General features: G+C 42.3%; 1 protein-coding gene across 1 annotated transcript in view; it reads left to right on the top strand.

The window, feature by feature from the left end:
• The window catches only part of LOC306934899 (partitioning defective 3 homolog B-like), a 375,969-nt gene that overhangs the window by 64,571 nt on the left and 287,876 nt on the right, over window positions 1-23,522 (top strand). Inside the window, exons 3-5 of the mRNA XM_079517709.1 lie at window positions 6,572-6,725; window positions 20,052-20,143; window positions 20,207-20,232. Of these exons, the coding sequence (XP_079373835.1) occupies window positions 6,572-6,725; window positions 20,052-20,143; window positions 20,207-20,232 (272 nt within the window). The remainder of the gene's footprint in view (window positions 1-6,571; window positions 6,726-20,051; window positions 20,144-20,206; window positions 20,233-23,522) is intronic.

Raw genomic sequence — 23,522 nt, forward strand, 5'->3', positions numbered from 1 at the left:
TAATCTTCAAAAGCCATGCATTGGAGGGTCTAGCGCCCGCCCAAAAAAATACAAAATCACACCTGTGTGAAGTGAGGGGCACTCGTACATCATCATCATCATCCATCAGTATGACGTAAAATAGACACTATGCCCCTTTTTGCTCAGACACTATGACATAACATTGTCCTTTCATTGTCAATGGGAATTTAATGTTTGTGACTTTGTGTAGGACAAAAATAGACACAAAGCCGATTTCCTCATACACTATGACGTAACATTTTCCATTCATTGTCAATGGGAATTTAATGTTTGTGTAGGAGGGAAATATACACCAATAGTTGAATATAGGAGGGGCTAGTGCCCCTCAAAACTAAAACTGTGCAATTAAAACAAATGATGAACATGATGACTTCAAAAAGGAGATGGCGGACCATTTATTGGAACAGCTGGAAGATGTCATTCATAGCCGTTGTAAAGCTCACTGAAGGAGTGATTCGTTTTCAGCCCTGAGGGCAAACTAGTTGGAGAACACGTTTTTACTGGGACCAATTACAGTTTGAGTAGAGCCATGATTTTGGGCCAGGTTCAGGGCTGCTGGTAGAATATTCCACCGCGTTGTAGGAAGCAAGGTCAGAGTTTCTCCCCCTGGTGCAGTACCTATGAGCATCACGTACTCTGGAGAGCTAGTTGGACAGGTACGTGGGGATTGGTCCTTTGACTGTCTTGAATACCAACCAGACCCATTGAGAGGTGGGATACTCTTTCATCCTCAGATTTTGTATTGTACTTTGTATTGTATCTCTGTGGGGAAAAAGCTATTGGTTATTGGTCCCCGATTTCTCATGTACCGACAAGTCCTCATCCGGGAGGCTGTGTGTGTGTGATGACCTTTGGTTTTAGTATGCTGGTAAGGCTCAAATGATAGAGTGGTCACTGCTAAGGCTTTTGCTGACTGTGAGAGATGTCAAGACACACACACACACACACACACACACACACACACACACACACACACACACACACACACACACACTTCATAGATCTTTTATGGTAAGTGGCAGTGAGTGGAAATCGAAGTGTAGCAGTGCATGGATACCTTAAGCATATTTAAAGAGAGTTCTCTGTGTGTGTGTGCGTGTGTGCGCACATGTGTGTGCTACCTGGATAGTTGTGCATTTGGCTGATTGGAACCTTTCATTGATCTGCTAGACTAATCAATCAGGCTCTAATCGATCTGATTAGGAAGAGGATCATATGAGTATAAATGGAGGCTGTTATGTTTGTCACGCATGGGAGTGTGTGTGTGTGTGTGTGTGTGTGTGTGTGTGTGTGTGTGCGTGTGCGTGTGCGTGCGCGTGCGTGCGTGCGCGTCATGCTTGACATTGATTTTCCATAGCGTAGTCCATCACAACCTTTTCATAAAACACATTGCGTCTATGCAGGAAAATGTGTGTGTGCTCACGCACGCACGTACATGCACGCACACACCTGTTCTCTTCCAACCTCCACTTATCCCCTGCTAACCTCTATAAACCTTGAATTGATCAGGCCACATCAATGAAACAGAGAGGGAGTTAAGAAGAGGTGAGGTGAGAGAAATACATGAGAGTGGAGATGTTTGAGAAGTGTTTAAGCATTTAGCCTTGAGGTGGGTCAATATGGTGAGCTTTGTACTACACTGTAGCTGAGAATAGGAATATTCATTCAACCCATCAAGACCGATTCTACAAATGCCTTCTAAATCAGTAGTTGAATCGGTAGTCCATGAATGTTGCTGACGCGGCATTTTCCGAATGCCCGCGGTGGAGCAGGTCGGACGTCAACTTGACGTAGTCACAGACACCGCCCTAACGCAACGCGCTCAGTGGCATTAGAGGCCAGCCAGTCATGCCAACGCGCTCAGTGGCATTAGAGGCCAGCCAGTCATGCCAATCATGAACATATCACCACTAGTCCTCTGGGTGTTTGTTGACAGCTGGCTTTTAAAGCCACCTGTAAAAATGAAATGAATAAATCAGAGTTTACTAAAGTAGCAAGTAGGCCCAATCTAGTACATGAAAGGTAGCGATGCATCTTTGATCCATGTCTCAGATGTCTTGTTTTCAGACTCGCCAAAACTGTCTTGACATTTTGGGTTTTTTCTCAGGATGGCTCAATGAAAGGAAGTGAGAGACGTTAAGAGACAGGTAGCTACATTTCATCACAGCAGAAGAAGGTGGAGAGACAGACTGCCGACTTACTTTTGCAATTAATTGCAATTTACCACAGTTATCTCTGATTCTCTGGATTTCATGAAAAAAGCTGAAGGCTTTTTTGTACTGTACAGCATATCTCTCCGCCTGTCAGTATTCCAATGATGATTTTCTCTCTTATTCTTGTCTTTTATGCACTCAATTACTTCATATTCTTTGTCTGTCTGTCTGTCTGTCTGTCTGTCTGTCTGTCTGTCTGTCTGTCTGTCTGTCTGTCTGTCTGTCTGTCTGTCTGTCTGTCTGTCTGTCTGTCTGTCTGTCTGTCTGTCTCTCTTTGTGTTTCCTGTCACATAGAGTAGAGATAAAAGCATCTTCTTTCTCATCTGTCTCTGCTCTCTCTGCTCGCTTTTCACCTGTACTTAACTTCGTAAGAGCGTCTTGCGTTTTGTGTCCAGCGTCTACCCACTTTTTCAGTTCTCTTTCTGTCTGGCCGTCACTCCCTCTCCTCTCACCCCATCTCTTCATTTCTCTCTCTGACGCACATACACACTTATGTGCAACCATCCATTTATCCATTTGTAATGTTACTGTGTAGCGTTCAGCATTGAGCAGCATGCTAACCCTAAGCAGGCTGGTATTCAGTGTTCAGATCAATGCCTTCCGCTGAGAGGAGGAGGGGGGGGGGGGGGGGGGTACGTGTCGAGTGAGAGAGAGAACGGAAGAAAGTCATGTCGTCAGAGACCAAAATGTGAGAGATGAAACGGGCAGATGGATCAAAAGAGTGTGACAGAACAGGAGAGAGTGTGAGATGATGGCGGAAGGAGAGAGAGAGAGAGAGTGGAGGGCGTGCGGCGACTGGCAGCGGACGGACAGAACAGTTGGTGAGACAGAAGGGGGTGGGAGGGGCCAGATAAGGTGTGATCTTCTGGAACTGGATGCGTGCGGCTGCACTCTGTCTGTGTGCTCGGCTATACTGGAACAAATGCATGCAGTACATACAGTACATGCACACACACACAGTCCACTGGCGGTTTAACCACATGAACCCCTAGCGTCCCTGTTCTGGAGTGAAGAGATTTGGTGTGGAGGGGAAAACAAAAATCATGGGGCCTGGTATAGAGTGCTCTCTAGCATTATAACCTGTAGTAGACCCTGTACAGCAGTGGTTCCCAAACCTTTTCATGTCAAGGACCCCCAAAATGAAACTCATTAGCCCGCGGACCCCCATTAGAATAGATATGCCAGGGACCCCCATAAGAGAAGATGTTTACGGCTCTAGCAGTGATTTTCAACTATTTTAATTTCAAGGACCCCCCCAGATTGATATGCAACAGACTACGGACTCCCATTTAATGGCATTTCTATTGTGATATTTTTGTACACTCTCAGAGTTACAGACCCATAAGGGTCCATTTGGTTCCAAACTATGATTTAGCTGGGGACCCTGGAACCCCCTCAAGGACCCCTAGGGGGGGAACCAATGCTGTACAGCACTTTGGTCTATTTCTATTGTTGTAAATGTGCTTTATGAATACCTTTTGATTTGATTTGACTGTGGGACTACAGTCAACAAAGTATACAGGGTTTAAGTGGTATACTAACCATAATCGGGTGACATGATGAGGCCTTATTAGTGTTGTGAAACGATGACCCGTTTGCGCAATTCTCGTCTTTGCATTGACTTTGTATGTAATTGCGCCGCTCTAACCATCCAAGTCTGAACGCACCTTAAGAGGATACAAGAACACGAAGATCCAGGATGAATAGGTGAACTGTAGCATGCATCCGCATGACAGTTGTACAACCAGTAGGCTACTGTTTTTCATTGTTGGTGCTAATAATGAGTTCTGTGTTGGGGAATGCCTGTCTACACTGTTTTCATTTCTATTTATTGTTTGCCTTCATGTGCAGAAATCAGTGCCAGTGTATCGGAGTGCAATGAATAATGTTGTGTTGGTTGTCATGTACTGTTTGTTCATCTGTGTGTGTTTGTGCGCGCGCGTGTTTGTGTGGTGTGTTTCTGTTTATCAGGAAGCCTCTGGCTTTACTGGCAAAGTCCCTTTTATTTTCTCCTGGCTTCTATAGACACACACACACATACACACGTGCGCGTGCACACACACACACACGCCGGTCTATTCAGCTTCGGCGTGGAGGCCCCTAGAACAGTATGTTGACAAGCCGTGTGCTATGCACCGCTAAACGCAGACTCAGTGCAATGCTCAATAGACAGGGATTCCACTATATAACGCAGCTAAAGCTAGCTCGTCACCACACACACACACACACACACACACATACACACACAGACACACACACAAACACACACACACATGCATACAAACACAGCACAGCAAGAGCAGACACGAATGGAGGCAGAAGTCAGACGCTAGGCACACACACGTACACGCCGTCGCAGCGATGCTGGGCTCCTTGGACGTCCTCTATAGCGTTCTCATCCACAAGGTAACGCACGGCTAAATGGCAGTGGTAGAAAAAGTACTCACATTTTGTACTTAAGTAAAAGTATCAATACTGCAGTGTAGAAATACTCTGTTAAAAGTAAAACTTTCTAAACGTCGAAGTTACTCATCGTGCAGAATGTCTCATTTCAAGTTTTGAAAAATAAAACAATATTTTCAAGTGACCGAAATTTATTTTCGGGCTGAAGTGGATAATGTATGTTTTGTAATAATAATCAAAATCTACAAACTAACTAGTAACTCAAGTTTTTAAATAATTGTACAATAAAAGTAAAAGTACAATATGTGGATCCGAGTTGTAGTGGAGTAGAGGTAACAGTATTGGAAATTGGAAATACTCAAGTAAAGTGGAAATATCTCTCAATTGTACTTAAGTACAGTACTTAAGTAAATGTACTTAGTTACTTTCCACCACTGGAAAGTGGAAAGGAATAGCCAGCTCACAAGACATGTCCTTTTCACATGGTTTATTTAGCTCTGACGGACAGCGGATGCGTTTAGGCCTAACGGGCCTTCCTCAGCGGTGGTCAAAGTGACAACGTTCCTGGCTATTCCTTTATTTCCATGTTTACCTGAGCCTTGCATCCACAGTATATAAAGACTACTCTTCTAATTTGGAGTGTTGCTGCTTTTCTGCCTTTGCAGTTTCTCTTCCTATCGACGCACAACTAAAGCCTGACGTGTGCTTCATCGCACAACGGCATCGCTCGGCGAAAATAGCCACTCCACAAGCTTGTAGATGGTCCTCTTTTCGGAACATTGAATATCTTTTCTGCACAATGCACAGCCATTTAATGTGGACTGGGAGCCACCGTGTTTCATTGTGTATTGAGTGAATGGATTTATTTTTGTCTCCACCAGGCCGAAGGCATGGGGAGAGAGTATGTTTTGCACTCCGTCTGTGTGTGTGTGTGTGTGTATGTCCGTGTGTGTGTGTGTGTGTGTGTCCGTCCTTCCGTCCGTCTGTTACCAGCTAATCTCCGGCACCGTTAACCCGGTCGATGCCAAACTTTGCACACACACTCCTTGGATGCCAACGATGAACCTCTGCCCCACATTTTCCAGAACGGCCTGTTATAGCGCCACCATGAGGCAGCTTTTCACATGTTTTACCTAAAACTGCACCGATCTGCGTGAAAAGTTGCATGCACACTCCCTAGAGGCCAAGGACAAACCTTTGCCCTGCATTTTCCGCATCTGCCTTTTATAGCGCCACCAGGAGGCCAACTTTTGTAAAACACATTTTTTTATATTACTCCTCCAGATTCTGTCCAAAAATCTCACAATCTACACAGTATCTCTATGGTCATGTGCGCAAGTCGGATCTGTCCGATATTTCATATTCCATCCTAATTGGCTATAATTGGCTTTCACAGTTTGCAAGATTGCCCCGTTTTGAACAAAAGCCTCAAATCATGAACGCAGGGTGCAATTTACGTGAAATCTTTCACACATTTTCTTACTAGGCTGAGGAATATATCCCACCCTTTTCACATTGGCCTGTTATAGCGCCACCAACAGGTTGATTTTTGCAAAACACATTTATGGAACAAAATGCCTCAAATCATCCAATTGCCATCAAAGGCGTATGAAGAAATGGCACCCTTTTCACATTGGCCTATTATAGCGCCACCAGGAGGCCACAACCTGACCTGCCCTGGTGGAGACCTGGCACTTTTTCTAGTTTATTTTGTGTCTGACATTCGGTTCGAGGCCTTTAGATGTGAAAATGGGGTTGCACTGGCTTGGATACTGAAGCTTGTATTTTCCACCCCCCCCCCCCCCCCTCTCTCGCCATCATGATGCATTGTGAGCTTGTAGATGAGCAATCTTTGCTATTCAACGTACAACAAAAGTGCAGAGGTCTTAAGTGGTTACCAGCACCTCACATTGTCTGTTTCTCTCTCTCTCCAGCTGATGGCGGTGTATGAGGAACAGGAAGCCCAGCAGAGGGGCAGAGCAAGCACAAGCCCAGCCCCCAGCCCAGAACTCTTCCCATCGGAGCTGTCCGTCTTCCAGCCAATCAGAGGAGGGGAGATTGAGGTCAACTCTTCCGCCCTCAAATCCAGTGAGTATCCGTACTATATAGTATGTCTCTTCAAGTGTCTTGATTTCTTTTTTTAATCTAGGTATTTGTTTTATTTTAAAATGATGAACAATATATTGCGGATTTGCGAGAAGTGTTTGACCTCTAAAATAAATAAAAGAAGAATAAATCTACTTCAGATAAAGTGTGTGATGTGAAATTAGCGATTGGTTCCAGATGTAGCTCTTTGATCAAAGTCATGACGTGAGCTGTGACTCAGTGCTCTCTGGAGGACGAACTCTGACCTTGACCTCAGTTAGGCTCTGGGATGTATCACGGTACGCCGCTAGTGCTCCATAATTTTATTAAGGTGGTGTTGAACTTCGGTAGAACCTTGGGGTTGTATTGAAGATCATTCACTGTTATTGTATGCCGTAATGGGTCTCCAATTACAGTTTTAGCACAACAGATATGAACAAAGCTGATTAGTTCAATATACATATAAAATTCCAATACAAATAAATGAGTCCTGGAACTTTTCTCGCATTACACCAACAATGGTGAACTATCGATTTCTGTATTAGAGTAGCTTGAAAATGGAGAGATGACTAATATTTTTTAGATGACCACATTGTGATTACGAGCTGTGCGACCTCTCATTCTTTTTCAAGTGTATCTCCCGTAGTCAGCACCTCCCCACTATTGGTGTGCGCTCCTACCTCTTTGTATTAGAGAGCTAACATCAAGGGTAGTATAACATGAATACAGCCATTTCATGTTCCCCAAACTATGTTCCAGGACTTGCTGTATTTCATACTGGCAGCATCCACTTTGTTACCATAAATGCATTTTTCTAAGCCTTTTCTCACCATACAATGACTGTGAATAGCACCACTATTAAGCCAAGCGATGCAATGTGCCGCATTGCTATTTTAGCTATCTTGGGAAATTTGCTCGTAATATTTTGAGGATTTACGAGCAAATTATTGCATGGCACTAATTTTACAGACAAGTGAGACAACCCATCCCACTGCAGGTTCCCGGGAAGGATTAAGGATTAATTCAGATAAATGTGTATTCACCAAAAAGCAATGTGACGAGGCAAGAAGTGACAGAATTACTAACTTCATTACAGAAATGGTATAGTCCTGGATATCCGTATACACAAAATTAAAATAATTCTATTCATTCTATTTTAGCACAGTAAGGAGAAAACAAGACATTTCAGCCACAGGCTGAATCAACGTCTCGGATGTGCCGCCATTTTCCATTGTTGGAAATGATAGATTCATTGTCCTCAAACTAACCATGATTGCGTGTCTGATATCAGACATTTTATATTTATTCATTCTTTTTATTTGATTTATGTGCACGATAGATCATGATTAATGTATTTTACCAACTGGCACAATATTGACCCGACATAATAGAATCTGAATCAAATTATTTTGGGGGTAATATTTTTACGTAGGGGTCAAGATATTCACAATGAGCTATTTTGGACCCTGAATCTGGCCATGTGGAGTCCCTAGTAGTCAAGTGTGGTGCTTCATCCTTAAAAAAAAAAAAGACTATAAAACAAGTACACGAGTGCTCGCTCAGGAATTAGAATGTGTGTTCAATTAGAAAACATGTTGATTTCTTGCATCCCCAATGGCCACCTCGTCAATGTGTCAACCTTGGGAGTATGCATCTGGGAGGACAGGCCAGATCACAACGTATTAACTTTGACAACTTCGGCCTCGCTGGCCTCCGGGGAGCAAACAAACATTGATTCATAGCAGTGATTCTCTCACGGTGCTGGGTGGGTCTGACGTGGAGGTGTGACGACGGCGGTGCATGGCCTGCTAGGTTTTTTTTTTTTTTATATTGTTTTTTTTTACAATAAAGCATACAAAATACACATGCCTTACACAAAAGAAAGAGACAATAAAAACAAACAAAAACAAAACACAACTAGCAGTCAAAAAAACCCCCCAATGGACAACACCCCTCCACATTCTGTTGTTGACAATAGTGATTATATCATCTGTAATGTATTACCAATTACAAATTGTTAATGCAACCATCCTTTAATATACAAATAAAAGTAGTCCCATATTTCATGGAACTTTCCTTTGACATTGTTGTTCCTGGCAATTGAGTATTCGAAGGATGCAGTTTCCGTCATAAGTTGGGTCCAGTCTGTGATCTCTGGCGTAGCAGAGCTCTTCCAGTTTCTCAGTGTCAACCTGGCTGCAGTAATAAGACCTGCAGTCACTAATGCATGTTGTGCCTTGGTGACCCCCTGTGGCAGCACTGTGCGATCTCCCAAGAGACATAACCTTGGGCATTCTGGTAGTATTAGCCCCATCCATTCTCCAAGTTTCCCCAGTACCTCTTTCCAGAATGGTATAACCACAGGACATTCCCAAAAAGCATGTAAAAATGTACCATTTTCCCCTTTACATTTCCAACACCGTTTGTCTTCCACCAAGCCCATCCTAAACAGTTTCACAGGGGTATAGTAGAATCTATGTATAATTTTGTAATGTATACATTTGCTTTTAATATCCCTAGTGGCCCACCCAACTTTGGAAATTATATTTGACCATTTCTCTTCACTTATTTCACATCCTAAATCCCTTTGCCATATTAATCTAAAATTTATCTAAGATAATCTTTATCTTTTTGTAAATTATTGAAGCCCTATGCACCTGCCTGCTATGTTATCTCATAGTTTTCCAGTTTTTCTTTTTCTTTGTACCAAAAAAAGATGGAGACGGGGAGAGACTGATTTCAGTGTTTCACTTAAACTTGAACCTGTCGACGCAACACATTGCGAGCTTGTAGATTGACTATTTTCGGCAAAGTTACAGTATTCAGTGTAGAGGAAAAACAGGAGGGAGACTAGTATAGAACCCTTGGGAATCTGGTCAACTAAGTACGGTATAGAGTTGAAGTTGTTAAGCAGGAGGTTGGCACATGGTACGGTATAGAGTTCAAGTTGTTAAGCAGGAGGTTGGCACATGGTAGCGATGCGCACATCTGTGAGCTTGCAAATAGGTCTTCTTCGACGAAGATCTTTTTTATTGTCGATGGAAAAACACGAGGGAGGTCTAGTATAGACCCCTGGGGGACTCCGGTTCAACTAAGTATACTGTGCAGGGTTTCATCGGCTAATGGGACTAAACTGTGAAAGCAAGGACAAGATACACAGCACTATTATAAACACAGACAAATAAATTGGACAACGGAGCACATTTTTCTATGGATGAAGGAATTTCCATTTTCCACCATTGACATCCACACCTTACATTTAAACATTAAAACACAATCCTACTGATTTGTTTTGGTTTTGGAGCTATATTGTGTTTTCGCTGTACAGTATGATGATAAACGTTACTGTGAACTGCCAATTAACCACATGAATCCTAGCTTCCCTATTCTGGACCTGTCATAGGTGAACATTTGACAAAAACAATCATCTAAGGCTAAGCTATATAGCTTGCTGCTTAGCAGAAATGGAAATAAAAAATGTAATTTCAACTTCCTTACTTGGATTTTGGGAGGTGTAGTTCCAGATTATATAGCATTCGGTGATTGTGGAATAGTTGTCTGGCTACGAGAGACTATATTGCATAGTACAGTAGAGACAAACGGGAAACAGTTAGAGAGAGAGACGGGGAGTGACACCCAGTAAAGGTTGTTGGGCTCGGGCATCGAACCCACGACTACAGGCTACTTTAGAGCTTATGTCACATATGCACCATTGCACCTTAACCACTAGGGCCACCGGCTCCCCTCCGTCGAAACATGATTTACTCTGGGCTGGAAATGAAGGCAATGAAATGAGAAGAGACAGAAGAAAGGAAAGCGAAGGCGGGAGAGAGGAAGTGTATGTGTTTTGTCAGGCTGTGGAATGAACTCTGATGTCTCTGTCTGGTTCCTGTTACCTGGACTAGATAGATCATCTCTCTCTTTTCTCTCTCTCTCTCTCTTCTCTCTGTCTCTCTCTGTCTGTCTCTCTCTCTCTCTGTCTCTCTCTCTCTCTCTCTCTCTCTCTCTCTCTCTCTCTCTCTCTCTCTCTCTCTCTCTTCTCTCTCTCTATCTCTCTCTGCCTTATGTCAGGTCAAGTGCCTGTTGTAGATGTGCGTGTGAGAGGGCTTACAGTCGTTGTGGTAACTTGGTCCAAACTTCACTTCACCTTAAACATAACAAACCGTACAGATGATGAAGTACAGTCCATGCGTGCAGCGTACACCCATACTTTAGCCCAATATTCTGCATCTCATATGCAGTATGTACAGTATATATCATTACAGTGGCTGTTCCCCTGCATGGTAGATTGGATTTATGTCTGTATGTCTTTTAAGTAATGCCTGGTTGGCTCTGTGATCATAAACAGGCTCTATACTGTCCATCCGACTGGAGTGCTCGGCATGCAAGGCATATTGTACACCGAGTGCAACGGTTACATTTAAATAAACCAAGGATGGTTGTTTTCGATGAATCGTTAAAACTGTCTAAACATAAGAAACATAGAAACATAAGCCTGAGTAGACAATATAATGACCCAAAACATTTTGAAAGTGAAATATCCCTTTAATATAGTCTTTGGCTTTTGTGATTAAGTATCAAAGCTAAATACCAAATCTATTAAATTAAATAATGGATTTTTTTCATTTCCTTGATTAATGCAACAGTCATGTCCATATCAGACTTTAGGCTATATTGCTTCGGGCATATCAGGGCATAAGCCAAGTGGTTCATTAGTCTATTAGTGATTACTAAAAGCATGTACACACGCACACGCACAATTGGAGTTGGGAAAAATGTCCTAAGTGATTGTTCATCTTTAAAATGCATAGATTTATACTGTAATCTGCTAAATGTTCTTGTGGTGGGCGTCCTGGGACTAAGGCATTTCTAAAATCCAGACTAAGGCATAATCTGAGCCTAATCCATAAAGGTAGTTATACTGTAGCACCAATGAGTTGCATTAAAGGACCATACGTGGTCTGGCACCACGTATGGTCCGGCTATTTCTGGTTCCCCCCAGAATAGGAATGCTGGGGTTTAAGTGGAATGAACCGAACGCCAAGTATAAAAGTTATTTTCAGTCTGTTGCTTAATTGGGTCATCCACTCACAGTTAACAGTCTTTGTATTGAGTTTGTGCTTGAAATGTACTGTAATGCTGCAAACTGTTAATAAATATTTCAATCAATCAATCAATCTGTCCTAAAGGAAACACATTCTCTTTTGACAGACATACTGTATCTTTAGGGGAGATATTTACATATCATATATGACAAAAGGTGCTATAAAGTAACAATTCAGCGGTGAAAATGTTATTTACAGGGGTGCCCTGCCCGAGCCTAAATAGTTTGAGAACAACTGGTGTACTGTACAGTATGATGCAGCCACTGTAAGGACAGGAAGTTTAGTCTGTGAGTATGGGCTCCTGTCAGCAGAGATTAATGCTAATGGCCTAGTGTCAGCGAAGATTAGTGGAAACCCAACCCTGGTGACTATCTCTGTTGTATGGGTGAGAAGGTCACAAGAAGGTCTCTCTCTATCCTTTCTATTTCCTCTTTCTGTCCTTACCTATCTCACTCACTGCCTCTCTCCCCTTCTCGCCACACATCTGTCTTTCCCTTTAGACTTTCTTCATTTGACTTAAACAGGAGTTGTTTTTCTCTCACACAGAGATGGGTAGCGACATGGAAGCTGGGATGGGAGTGCCGGTGTTAGGAGAATGTATACAGTAGTTGTTTTAAGCTTTATTTCAGGTAATGTCAGTGTTGTAGATTGAGTGACAAGAAACCAAGCGCAGAAATGGGATACCTGGAAGACAAGATAATGGTTGTAGCTAGTACTGTAGTCGGAGATTAAAATAGGGTGCATTTTGCATCCCAAAATGCAGTTTATAGTTAAGGGACGCAATAAAACAACGACCTCTGCATCCACGGGATGCACTACTGTACTATACTGTACTATTTTTTTATTCTAGTTTATTTTGCTAGCTTTAGTTATAATAATCATTTCTTCTTCTGTTTTCTACATGAATATAACCATTATAACCATATAAAATGAAATGGGACTTAAATGCTGCAATTTGTAAAAATGGCAAAATATGACTTTGTTGAAGTGGGACTCATAAAATGTCCCTGGGACTCATCTAAAAGACCATCCCGGCACTCATTACATTGAAAACCTATTTACATCACTGACTGTAGCTTGTGTATTCTCGCTGTTTTTGCCTGACACTGCTTATTTATTTATTAGTACTTTTTTATTTATTTTTTTATTTATTTTTATTTTTTACATATACACATACATACTGTAGTAATCAATAGAATAATCACTAAGAAAAGTGTCTGTAGTTTAATACCAACACCATAAAGCAAAGAGCAAAACATCATCTCTAATTCCGTTCCATTTGTTATTTCCATTTCAAAGACAGGAGGTAAAGATAATGCTGTTTAATGTCTTCCTGTTCCAGTCAAAGGCTTGTTCGTCTACTGTACAGAATGGAGGATGATGCATTACATGTTCCTCTCTTTTGTCTCATGTTCCTCTCATTACATGTTCCTCTCTTTTGTCTCATGTTCCTCTCATTACATGTTCCTCTCTTTTGTCTCATGTTCCTCTCATTACATGTTCCTCTCTTTTGTCTCATGTTCCTCTCATTACATGTTCCTCTCTTTTGTCTCTAGCACTCACTCACTCTTTCTCCTTTTCTCCCCATCACCATGTTCTTTGTCGTCGTCTTTTTCATGACCTATTATTCTCTCATCTCCTCCATCTGATTACACAATTGTTGTCAATTGCTTTCTTTCTTTCTTTCTTTCTTTCTTTCTTTCTTTCTTTCTTTCTTTCTTTCTTTCTTTCCCTCTTAATTCTCTCCGCAAAAAGGGAGGAATTGATTAGCCGTTCGATCTAATCCATCCCTTCTACCACCACCCAGACTTAAGAGCAACAAGGGTGCATTTTGACAGGATCAACGATCAATACATGAACCTGCAAATATGGTTAGGCGTATATGTAACCCCATCCCTCACCACCACTCGTCCCCTCTTGGATTTGCCAGTTCTTCTCCTTCTGACAAAGGAATCGGCCCTCCCATTTATGAAAATGAACTAAGCTGCAGTCCAGTCCAATATCTATGCCAGTGTTTCTCAAATCTTTTCATGTCAAGGACCCCCAAATTTAAATGTATTTGGCTGCAAACTCCCATCTCAAAAATATTTTGTTCCAGAAGCAAAGATTTGAGTTAAAATGTTTGCTTTAATATAAAAATACATACACCACTGTATGTATGCTCATAGCGCCTCACTTCGTGCTATTTTTGAGTGGTGCAACCACTCCAAGGAATGTGGTAGGCCCAGGTGAGAAGAAATGTTCAGCTGCTTTGAAGCCAATCACTGTTTATCGTGGTTATTGGCACGCCAGTGATGCGGTCAGGAACGAGGCTTTAGCCGAAATTCCGCAAGCAAGTGTGATTTTACAACAATTCAATAGAAATTCATTTTTTTAATGCCAGATTTAGCCACTACGACCGCAAATGTCCCATGCAAACTGCTAGCCTAGCCACTCTGCTCTGTGAGACTCGGCACAGCTGATTTTTTTTAGGTGCGCTAGCCCCTCCTATGTCCAGCTTTTAGTGTGTGTGCAAACACAAACTTTGTCATATACAAACATTACATGCCATTGACAATTAATGGACAATTTTGAGTGTTCGTGTAAACACAAACATTGCGTAACACAAACATTGAAGACAAAGGTGAGGACATAAATTCTGATTGGCCGGAATGAGATGATGTAGGATGTCACTTCACACGGGTGTGATTTAAATGTTTTGATTTGGTCTGCCATTATGCTCGTTTAAGCCCGGGTAGATGGCTATTTCAACCAATCAGATTGCTTCCTCGAAACTACCTGTTGTGCAATCAATAATCTATCAAGCTTTGTAAAGATACACTACAGAAATCTACTGTATTTTGTCCATCCTCTTCCTCCTTCATCTTCATACAAAGGCACAGCACCGACTCACTGCAGGTAGAATTCTGTCTATTCTCCCCTTCTCTCCCTCTCTTTCTCTCGGCCTGTCTCCTCACCACCCCTCCCTGTCGCTGTCTGTGGCTTTCTATCCCCAAAGGAGCTGTAAATGTGAGCATGTTCTTGTTGTTTATGTAGACATATGGCTCCCTCAATAGGCAGGAGGGACCGGGAGGACACGTCTGACAATTAACCGCTTTACCCTTAAAAATAAATGAAAAAAGTAGAAATACTTGCAGAACCTGCAGAAAAATAGCTGGAGATTTTAAAATGTATCCACGCACGACTTATGATTGCGCACGCACGCACGCACGCACGCACGCGCGCACGCATACTTGCAAACAGCTATACTAACAGCACAGGCAGTAGTGTGCCATGCCTCATCCATCAGGCTTCGGTTAAATGATGATTTTATGCAGTGGGCTGATGAGATGTGAAGAGAGAGACATGATCATATGTTACCTTCTCTCTCTCTCCCTCGCACGCACCCTCGCACGCACGCACGCACGCACGCACGCACGCACGCACGCACGCACGCACGCACGCACGCAGTATTGGCTAATTGGATACAATAATCTGCATGTGCAGCACACGCATGTGCAACACACACACACACACACACACACACACACACACACACACACACACACACACACACACACTTATGTGATGTGAAGAGAGGCGTACAATAATGTCCCACATGCCAAAAAGAGATGCTCATGCAAGCAGGAATGATTTACTGTATACTGTACGCTAATACATACAGACACACCTCCACATGATACACACTGCAGTCACTCTTAGAAAGTATACATTGGTACCCTATGCATGCAAGTGCACACGCACTCTCAAAAACACACAGCGAGTACATGTACTTGCATGAATACTGTATGCACTATGCACACACCGTACATATCAAATCACCTACAGATCCATGACATAAATGATTACACGCCCAGTCGCCCACACACATACGTCTCAGACTGAAACATCTGACGAGCATGGATTATTGAAAGAGGCAGTTAATGGTTGGATTCATGTGCTGAATATTTAAATGGACAGTCTGTAGTTTCTAGACTGTCGATACATTACACCCCTTTATCATTTCACGCAACTGTCTCTTAATCTCTTTTCTGCTCGATTCTCTCACGCTCTCTTTCTCTCTCTAGTATGACTCCCTGTCGCCTCTGTAAGTGACTCATTCTGCAAGTAGACGATTAATTTTTATGACAAGAATGGGAAATAAATAAGGTCTTTTAAGCGTTTTGTCCGATACCTAAAATATAAACGGGATAAACTGATTGTAATTTCACAGCTTCATCAGTGGCAAAATAAATATAACATTCTACCGACTAAACATACTGATGGTGATTTTTCACCCAAGACAAAAATGTTAAAGTTATTTAGCAGTTAAAGGGCAACAGATCATTTTAAATGCTGGAAAATTAAAAGAAATAAAGGTTCGGGCAGCGCCAGACCGCCAGTGAGGGGTGATGGGGAGAGAGTCTGAGAGAAAGAGAGGGAGAGAAGTGGAGAAAAGACAGAATTCTAGCTGCAGTGAGTCGGTACTGTGCCTTTTGACGAAGAAGGGGGAAGAGGATGGACAAAATACAGTAGATTTCTGATAAGCATAAGCCTCGGATGGACCAGTAGAGAAGACCATCAAGCTGACCTCCAAGCAGAGCCAGAAGATACGCTTCATGACTTTTAGAAGCCTGTATGGTCACTTTCATTCATTGCAGATCTGTTATTATTGTATAATAAGTCAGTCACAAGATGTTTTTCTATTGGCCACATGATGTCTCACATCGTTTGTTTAACTGCTCCATAGACTTGGTAACCATTGTTTTTTTTGGTACCAAAATTGAGGACGGAACTTGGCGCTTGAAGTTGAAGTCATTCTGCACTGTGATTGGCTGAGCATTGGGGACACCACAGGGGACACCCGATATATATATATGTGGCAGATAGAGGGGGAGAAAAGGGGGAGAGAGAGAGAGACGAGAGTGTTATGGATTGGATATTGGAAGTTGTCCGGTATCTGTTTCCCTACCTTTAATTGCAATTTACGAGCTCTGTATGTGTTCAGTATGTGCAGCAGAAGTTGACAGTCAACGTCTGTTTTTAGCGTCTCTCTCTGCCAGTTATGTAACTGCAGATTGATCTGCTGTGAAATTAGCCCCAAATTCTCCTCGTTAAGTGTAACAGAGTGAGTTTCCACAGAGTTGTCAGTGTCCACATTAGCACATCTGTTCCCTTCCTCTTGGAAAGCTTGCGCTGCCCGACTTATCTTTCACATGTGCAACCAAACAGATGCCTTCACTTGGCGAGTTGGCGTACAGATATTACTTTGTAAACCCCCGAAAACTTTCATATCCGCACCGTGGATGAGTACACATTCCCTCCCGACTTCACAAATGCTTAAACGCTATATAAAAACAGCCTTCTTGTGAATGCGTGTTCTTTGGCAAAATGTTAGTGGGATTGGTGAACACATGCACACCTGGAATGTTCTTTTTGTGTAATGGCCTGGTGTTCTTTTACAGGCACATTGAGTGAGAATGATAACTCGCAGGGTTGGATTTGCTGCTTTTTTCCCCCTTTTTTTTTTAAAGTTCATCTTGTCTGTTCATTATGGCAGAGTTTCAGACATTTCCCTGCAGAGCCGTGTGGAATTTACACATTCTATCTCTGTCAATATAGATGACATTCTAACAGCTGTTGTTTCATATAGGCTAGGGGAGGGCACGCGAGACACAGTTTCAGGCAAGATGCGATGCACACATGCACAGTGTAAACTCAAGAGTCTACAAATGTAACCAAATGGTTACATTTGTAGACTCCCAGACTTACAAGTTAATACACTTCATACATGGGCAGTGGGCACATGCAATATAGGCCCATATAAATTTCCATTTGGACAGTTGATTAAACGTTGCCTTGTCTGTGATGATAGTATGGTTGCTGCTAAAGATGATTTGGATTATTGTTTGCATGTGTGTGTGTTTAATTGTACTGTGCTGTACTCCACATTGCTAATACAGCCATTGAAGTCAAGCACTGAGGGTTTTTTGCTGTGTACACATACAGTACACACACATCCAACACACATTCTCTGTCTCTCTATACAGGCCTAGCTCTACACGTACATGTAGCTAAACAAATTAATTGTATTAATGGGAGGTTTGAAGCCATTGGGTCTGCTGGTCAGAACGTTGTGTGTGTTTCTCGGAAAACAATTTCAAAGCATCTCCGCTGACTCTGAGCCCTTTCTGTGTGGGTGGATGTCGGATGGCCAAAGGCAGCTGCTGCGATGGGGTGCTGCTGTGTTGCTTTTGATTTGTGATGCCTCCATTATGCATTCCATGGATTCCACACACATATTCTGACTTAGTTAGTGTAACTCTGAAAGAGTAAGATATCTCTCTTGAGGGCCCATTTAGATAGTCAGAGTTAAATTAACACAAAGTTTTGCTGTGTATAGCTCTAGCTTCTGTGGAATACATTTAAGTTATACAATAGTTGATATTACCACATTCACTGCCTCAAACAAACCCAACCGTTCAATGCCATTGATGTATACTCATCAATACGTTTTTTTATTGATTAAGTTAGACTGCGCTCGTATGCAATGTATGAATGCCTAAGTGAAAAGTCTGCCTCCATCAGATGCAATGTAAATAGATTTTTGTCCAGCTTTTAGTTTGTGTGTAAACACAAACTTTATCCTAACACAAACATTAAATGCCATTGATAATGAATGGCCATTTTATGTCATAGTGTACACTACACACAAACATTAAAAGCTGGACATAGGATGTGAATGGCCGGAATGAGATGATCTATGTTGATAAGAGAGCGCCCCTCACTTCACACGGGTGTGATTTAAAAAAAAAAAGTATCTCAGATTCGTTATCCAGATTACTTTTTTTTACCTACTGTATATACAGGTGTAATGTTTGTCTTTAGTATAATGTTTGTTTTGTAAGCGCCATTGACAATGAAGGGAAATGTGCCACATTACGTCATATTGTCTCTTTATTGTTAATGGCGTTTAATGTTTGTGTTGGCACTGTTTGTTTTGCATCACCATTACATCAACATGAGTTAGACTTTAATATATTAGTGCCCCTCACTTCACACGGGTGTGATTTCTATTATCAAAACAAGCTTTATTCACAGCCCAAATGCGTCGCTGGTCACGGTTACGATGTTTCGGTTGAATTAAATAACGATCACGCAATACTTTACATAGCCGTTATTTGCTTCCGGTTTATGGCCGGGAATTTTCCACCTTCAAAATAAGAGCCTACAATGAAAAGGCTGTGCCACTGGTGGAAGAATGTGTATGAATCTGTACATGGCAGTGAATGTGTTTAAATAGGCTTTGGTGGACATATTTGCATGTTCTGAGCTCATAAATAGCATAGATTCTCTGTAAATGATGTAAATACAAATTATGTGTTGAGTTGACGTTGTCGTCTATAGCAGGGGTTCTCAACGTTTTCGGCTGGGGACCCTCGGAAATGCTTTGGCCATGTCTCGCGACCCCCGCCCCGCCCCGCCCCGCCTCCCCACCACCAATACAAATAGACCACTACAATAGCATTAATAATAGAGAAAATACATCATAAATAAATACTGAAACCAGATATAATCATTAAGGAAAGTTTATGCGTGTACTATGTAAACTCTTCATTTCCATTTTCCATCCATTCAGTTGCAAAACAACTAATAATTTGGGGACCCTCCAAAATAATTTCGGGACCCCCGAGGGGCCGCGACCCCCATGTTGAGAACCCCTGGTCTATAGGTCATGATACGGCTATCTTCGGCGAATGCTTTCCTCACAATAACAGACAAGTTTAAGGCACTAGTATAGAGCCTTGAGGGACTCAACCATATAGGGTTTAAGTGGTTTAGATCCAGAGGGACCGAAACGTCAGCGTGTAATTCAACATTATGCTGTTGAGCAAGAGCAGCGGTGTGCAGGTTTTTCTTCATTTCTGGTCATTCGTTTACTGTCCAACGAAGCTACATCTGATGTACTGTATATGGATGATCTATGGGGATAGTGCGAATATTTCCCTTTGCAGAGCTCATGCTGCAGATGTCAAAGCTGCAGACGTGACTACTGTATATCGCAGTAGCACAGCTCCTTTTGGGAATGATTGACCGTTTTTCTTTTCTTCAGTACAGCAGCTCTTTGGGGAAGCATATACTGTAGACGGGATGATTTTCAGTGGATGTCAGAACTACCCCATTGATCGTGTGTGTGTGTGTGTGTGTGTGTGTGTGTGTGTGTGTGTGTGTGTGTGTGTTACAGACACTCCATTGTTGGTGAGGAGCAGCAGTGAATCCGCCCTCAGCCCCCCCATGGAAACAGAACCACCGCTCACCGATGACAACACCGCTATGGTGAGATTAAACATGGACTGCTGTGATTTTTGTACTTGTTCTGTTTTGTATGTGTCTATGGAGACTCTAATAGACCCCATGCAGGCGTGGTTAGAATATTGGTTTCTCAATCGCCCAATCAAAATGACAGTGATATAGTGACATCACAATATCTTCCCCTCCCCTAACCCCTCGCTCTTTATCATCCAACAACAGCTGTGGGTGAGGCTTCAGTTCAGGTGGATCACCACCCACCAGGCAAAACAGGCATACTTACAGTTATCTATATGGATCTTTTGCAAAACGGATATTTTCGTCCTCCGTTTAAAAATAAATCCCTGCCCATAAGGCAGAGATATCTGTGTCCACACACAAACAGTTCACTTCAATTGTAGGCTATATTATATTTGATTTTATATTTACACTTATGAGGTGCCAAATACATAGGCCTATCATATTTTTTAATGAAGGAATAAGTACCGCATTTTAAAAGCCACCTAAATTGGGAGTGGAAGTGGAACATGTTTCGTTCATTGTCTGTCAGCATGTCACACTATGTGCGTAAATCTCCAAATCCCGACTCTCCACTTTTCTCTCCATATAATTTAAAAATGATAGACACCGTCACACTTTACCATTGTTCTGGCAAGTCCTGCACAGGAAATAATAGCAGTCAGATCAGACCTATAGAAGTGTCGCGTCCGCAACCAGTTGTGAGATTGTAGAGTGGCTATTTTCGAGGTGTATAATTAATGTCACATTATAATGTAGGCTAATAAAGGTTCATGGTCGGCATGTAGGCACAGTGACAACGACATGCAGTCAAGGGTGCACCCTTTATTATTACCTAAACAGGAGAGCGATGTGCCATATATGCACACGGCCAGCTTTGCGACTGGACATGACCCACCCACTGTACAGTATACTCTCTTCTCACCAATTGCATTCACACCTCTCTCTCTCTCTGCACGCTCTCTCTCTCTCTCTCCTTCCATGACCATGCCCATGAAACAGAGAGCATATTACGGCACGATAGAATATAGTTTCGCATGGCTATGCAGTGCACACACCACGCATAGACTTGTTGTTGGTGTAGGCCTACTGCACAATGGCATTTGGACTGGGTCCTATTGGTAGGTTATGCACTGTTTCTCTGTAGCGGACCGGTCCGCAATATACCTATTCTTCAAGCTTCGCACTCGGCACCAATACAAATGAAATCACCAGTCAGCACTGGACTATAGGCTGATATTATTTATTATTGGATGCAGCAGACCAGAGCAGAGCCTTTGCTCGCTGGTGAGGTACATGGTGCAGTTGATGCAACATATATGATAAGTTTTAAAGTTGTTAACAGTGATATAAAAACATGAACAATCGGATAGATATCCGTGTAGTTTCCATGCAGGCGCAATGCATTTCTCACCTGATTATAGTAAAAATGATATGCGCTAATAAGTGGTGACGTCATCGTTTCTCAAAAGCTCCGTTTCACATGACTACACAGATCCACTGATCCGGATATTTTGGAAAATCTTCACTTATTTATCTTGTTTCCAAAAACCTCTGTTTGAATGGTCAAAAAACGCCGTTTGCGTGTGGCTGAAAGGCTGAAACGCACAAAAAGAAATGCGTTTGGCAAAAGATCCATATTGGTGTAGCCCAGGCCTTAATGAACTGATGGGAGTGGCCACATAAAAACATCATTCTCTGTACACTTTTTTGAAAAAGATCTTTCTCCTAGTATATTCATAGTACCTGATGATCATGTTTTAGGGGGGAAAAAATCATGGCACTCCATCTAAGGAACACGCACGCACACGCACACACACATTTAACATCTTTATTTCCGTTCACATCTATCAAGAAATTCTTGAACACAAACTCTCAAACTTGTGAAAGTCGACAGCAAGTGTTTCAGGATACAGATCACAGCTACAGGAAGCATCTTCACCTCCGTAGTGGCGACTGCCAATTATCACAGACACCGAACAGAACTTAGCCAATAATGTCTTCGCTCTCAACGTGGGCATTCCTGCAATCTGCAGGCCTCTCACAACTAATTAGTGGACATTACCAAGGCTTCCAAATATCAACACAAGCGGTTTACATTTGTAACCAAGCTGTATAATAGCATCCGACCTTAAGACATTGGTACTTTAACACTGTGGTATAGAATGCCTCTTCCAAGCTGTGGTCGAATGTACAAGCTAATTCCAAGATGGTCACTTCTCTACTGTCCTCAACAACATCTGGTGTATAAGCTGTAACATCTGAAAAGGCATTTGAACATGCCAGTTGAAACACGAGAGTACATATACATTTTGGCAAATGATGAAACATATGAACTTCTGTCCGTAACTAATGGATTAGTTGCCTAGCAATGCCTAGCAATTTGTAAATCAACACTCTACTTGATCATACCACAGCGTCACACAAAAGTATTAAAAGTAGCAGATGTAAGATCTACTTATGCTATGTTTGAAACGTTGGGCTCTTTAGGCCCCGTGGCTACAGTTGGGCTTGGCATATCCAGATTAGGGCATGTTATTCTTTATTTTGGGGAGTTTTATGCTTTATTTAGATAGGAGAGTGTGGAGAGACAGGACAAGAGTTGGATTCAAACTGGGGTTGCGAGGAGCATATGGTCAGTGCACTAACTGGCTGAGTCACCAGGCATCCCCGCTGTTTTGTTTCCATGGGAACTGCCAGAAGCTATTTTGAAAACATGGTGGCACTGGCAGCACAGACATTCCCCAGACGTTTTAGCAGTTAATTCTCCCCCCTTTCTAATTTGTGTTCAGTGCCCACTTCAAAACGTAGGCCCTAGACAAAATTGGAGGAGCCCTCAGTAGAAAGTAAATGTATCCAATTTGTCTGCTTTGTTTACTTCTGAAGTAGCAAGTAGTTCCAGCTGGTGTGACTGTGATGGCACTCGATTCCTTTTGGGGACAGAGGTGTCTGACTAGTCTAACATCTGAGTAGAATGTCATTTTGTTTGATGGTGGGGTCAATAGAAAAAACACATGCCTGGTATATAAAAAAAGGGGAAAACGGAACAGTTTGTATCATTGTTCTCTGCAACACATAATGATTCATACAGTAGATAGTATGTGTAGTGGAGGATGAGACATCCACCAAGGGTCAACTCGTGTGCCGCATGCACGCACACAGCCACACACACATATCATTTTGGACAGTTGTTTTAGACAAGCAGTCGGAAACATTCCTTAGACATCAAATTGCAGCCACTGCTGTTTTGTCAACGTGTGTGTGTGTGTGTGTGTGTGTGTGTGTGTGTGTGTGTGTGTGCGTGTGCGCGTGCGTGTGCGTGCGTGCGTGTGACTCCAGGTTTCACGGTAGCGTCACGCTTTCTCTCTTATCCAGACACGCTTTGTCA

Source organism: Electrona antarctica (genome assembly GCF_951216825.1).
Source record: "Electrona antarctica genome assembly, chromosome: 13".
Classification (NCBI taxonomy): domain Eukaryota; kingdom Metazoa; phylum Chordata; class Actinopteri; order Myctophiformes; family Myctophidae; genus Electrona; species Electrona antarctica.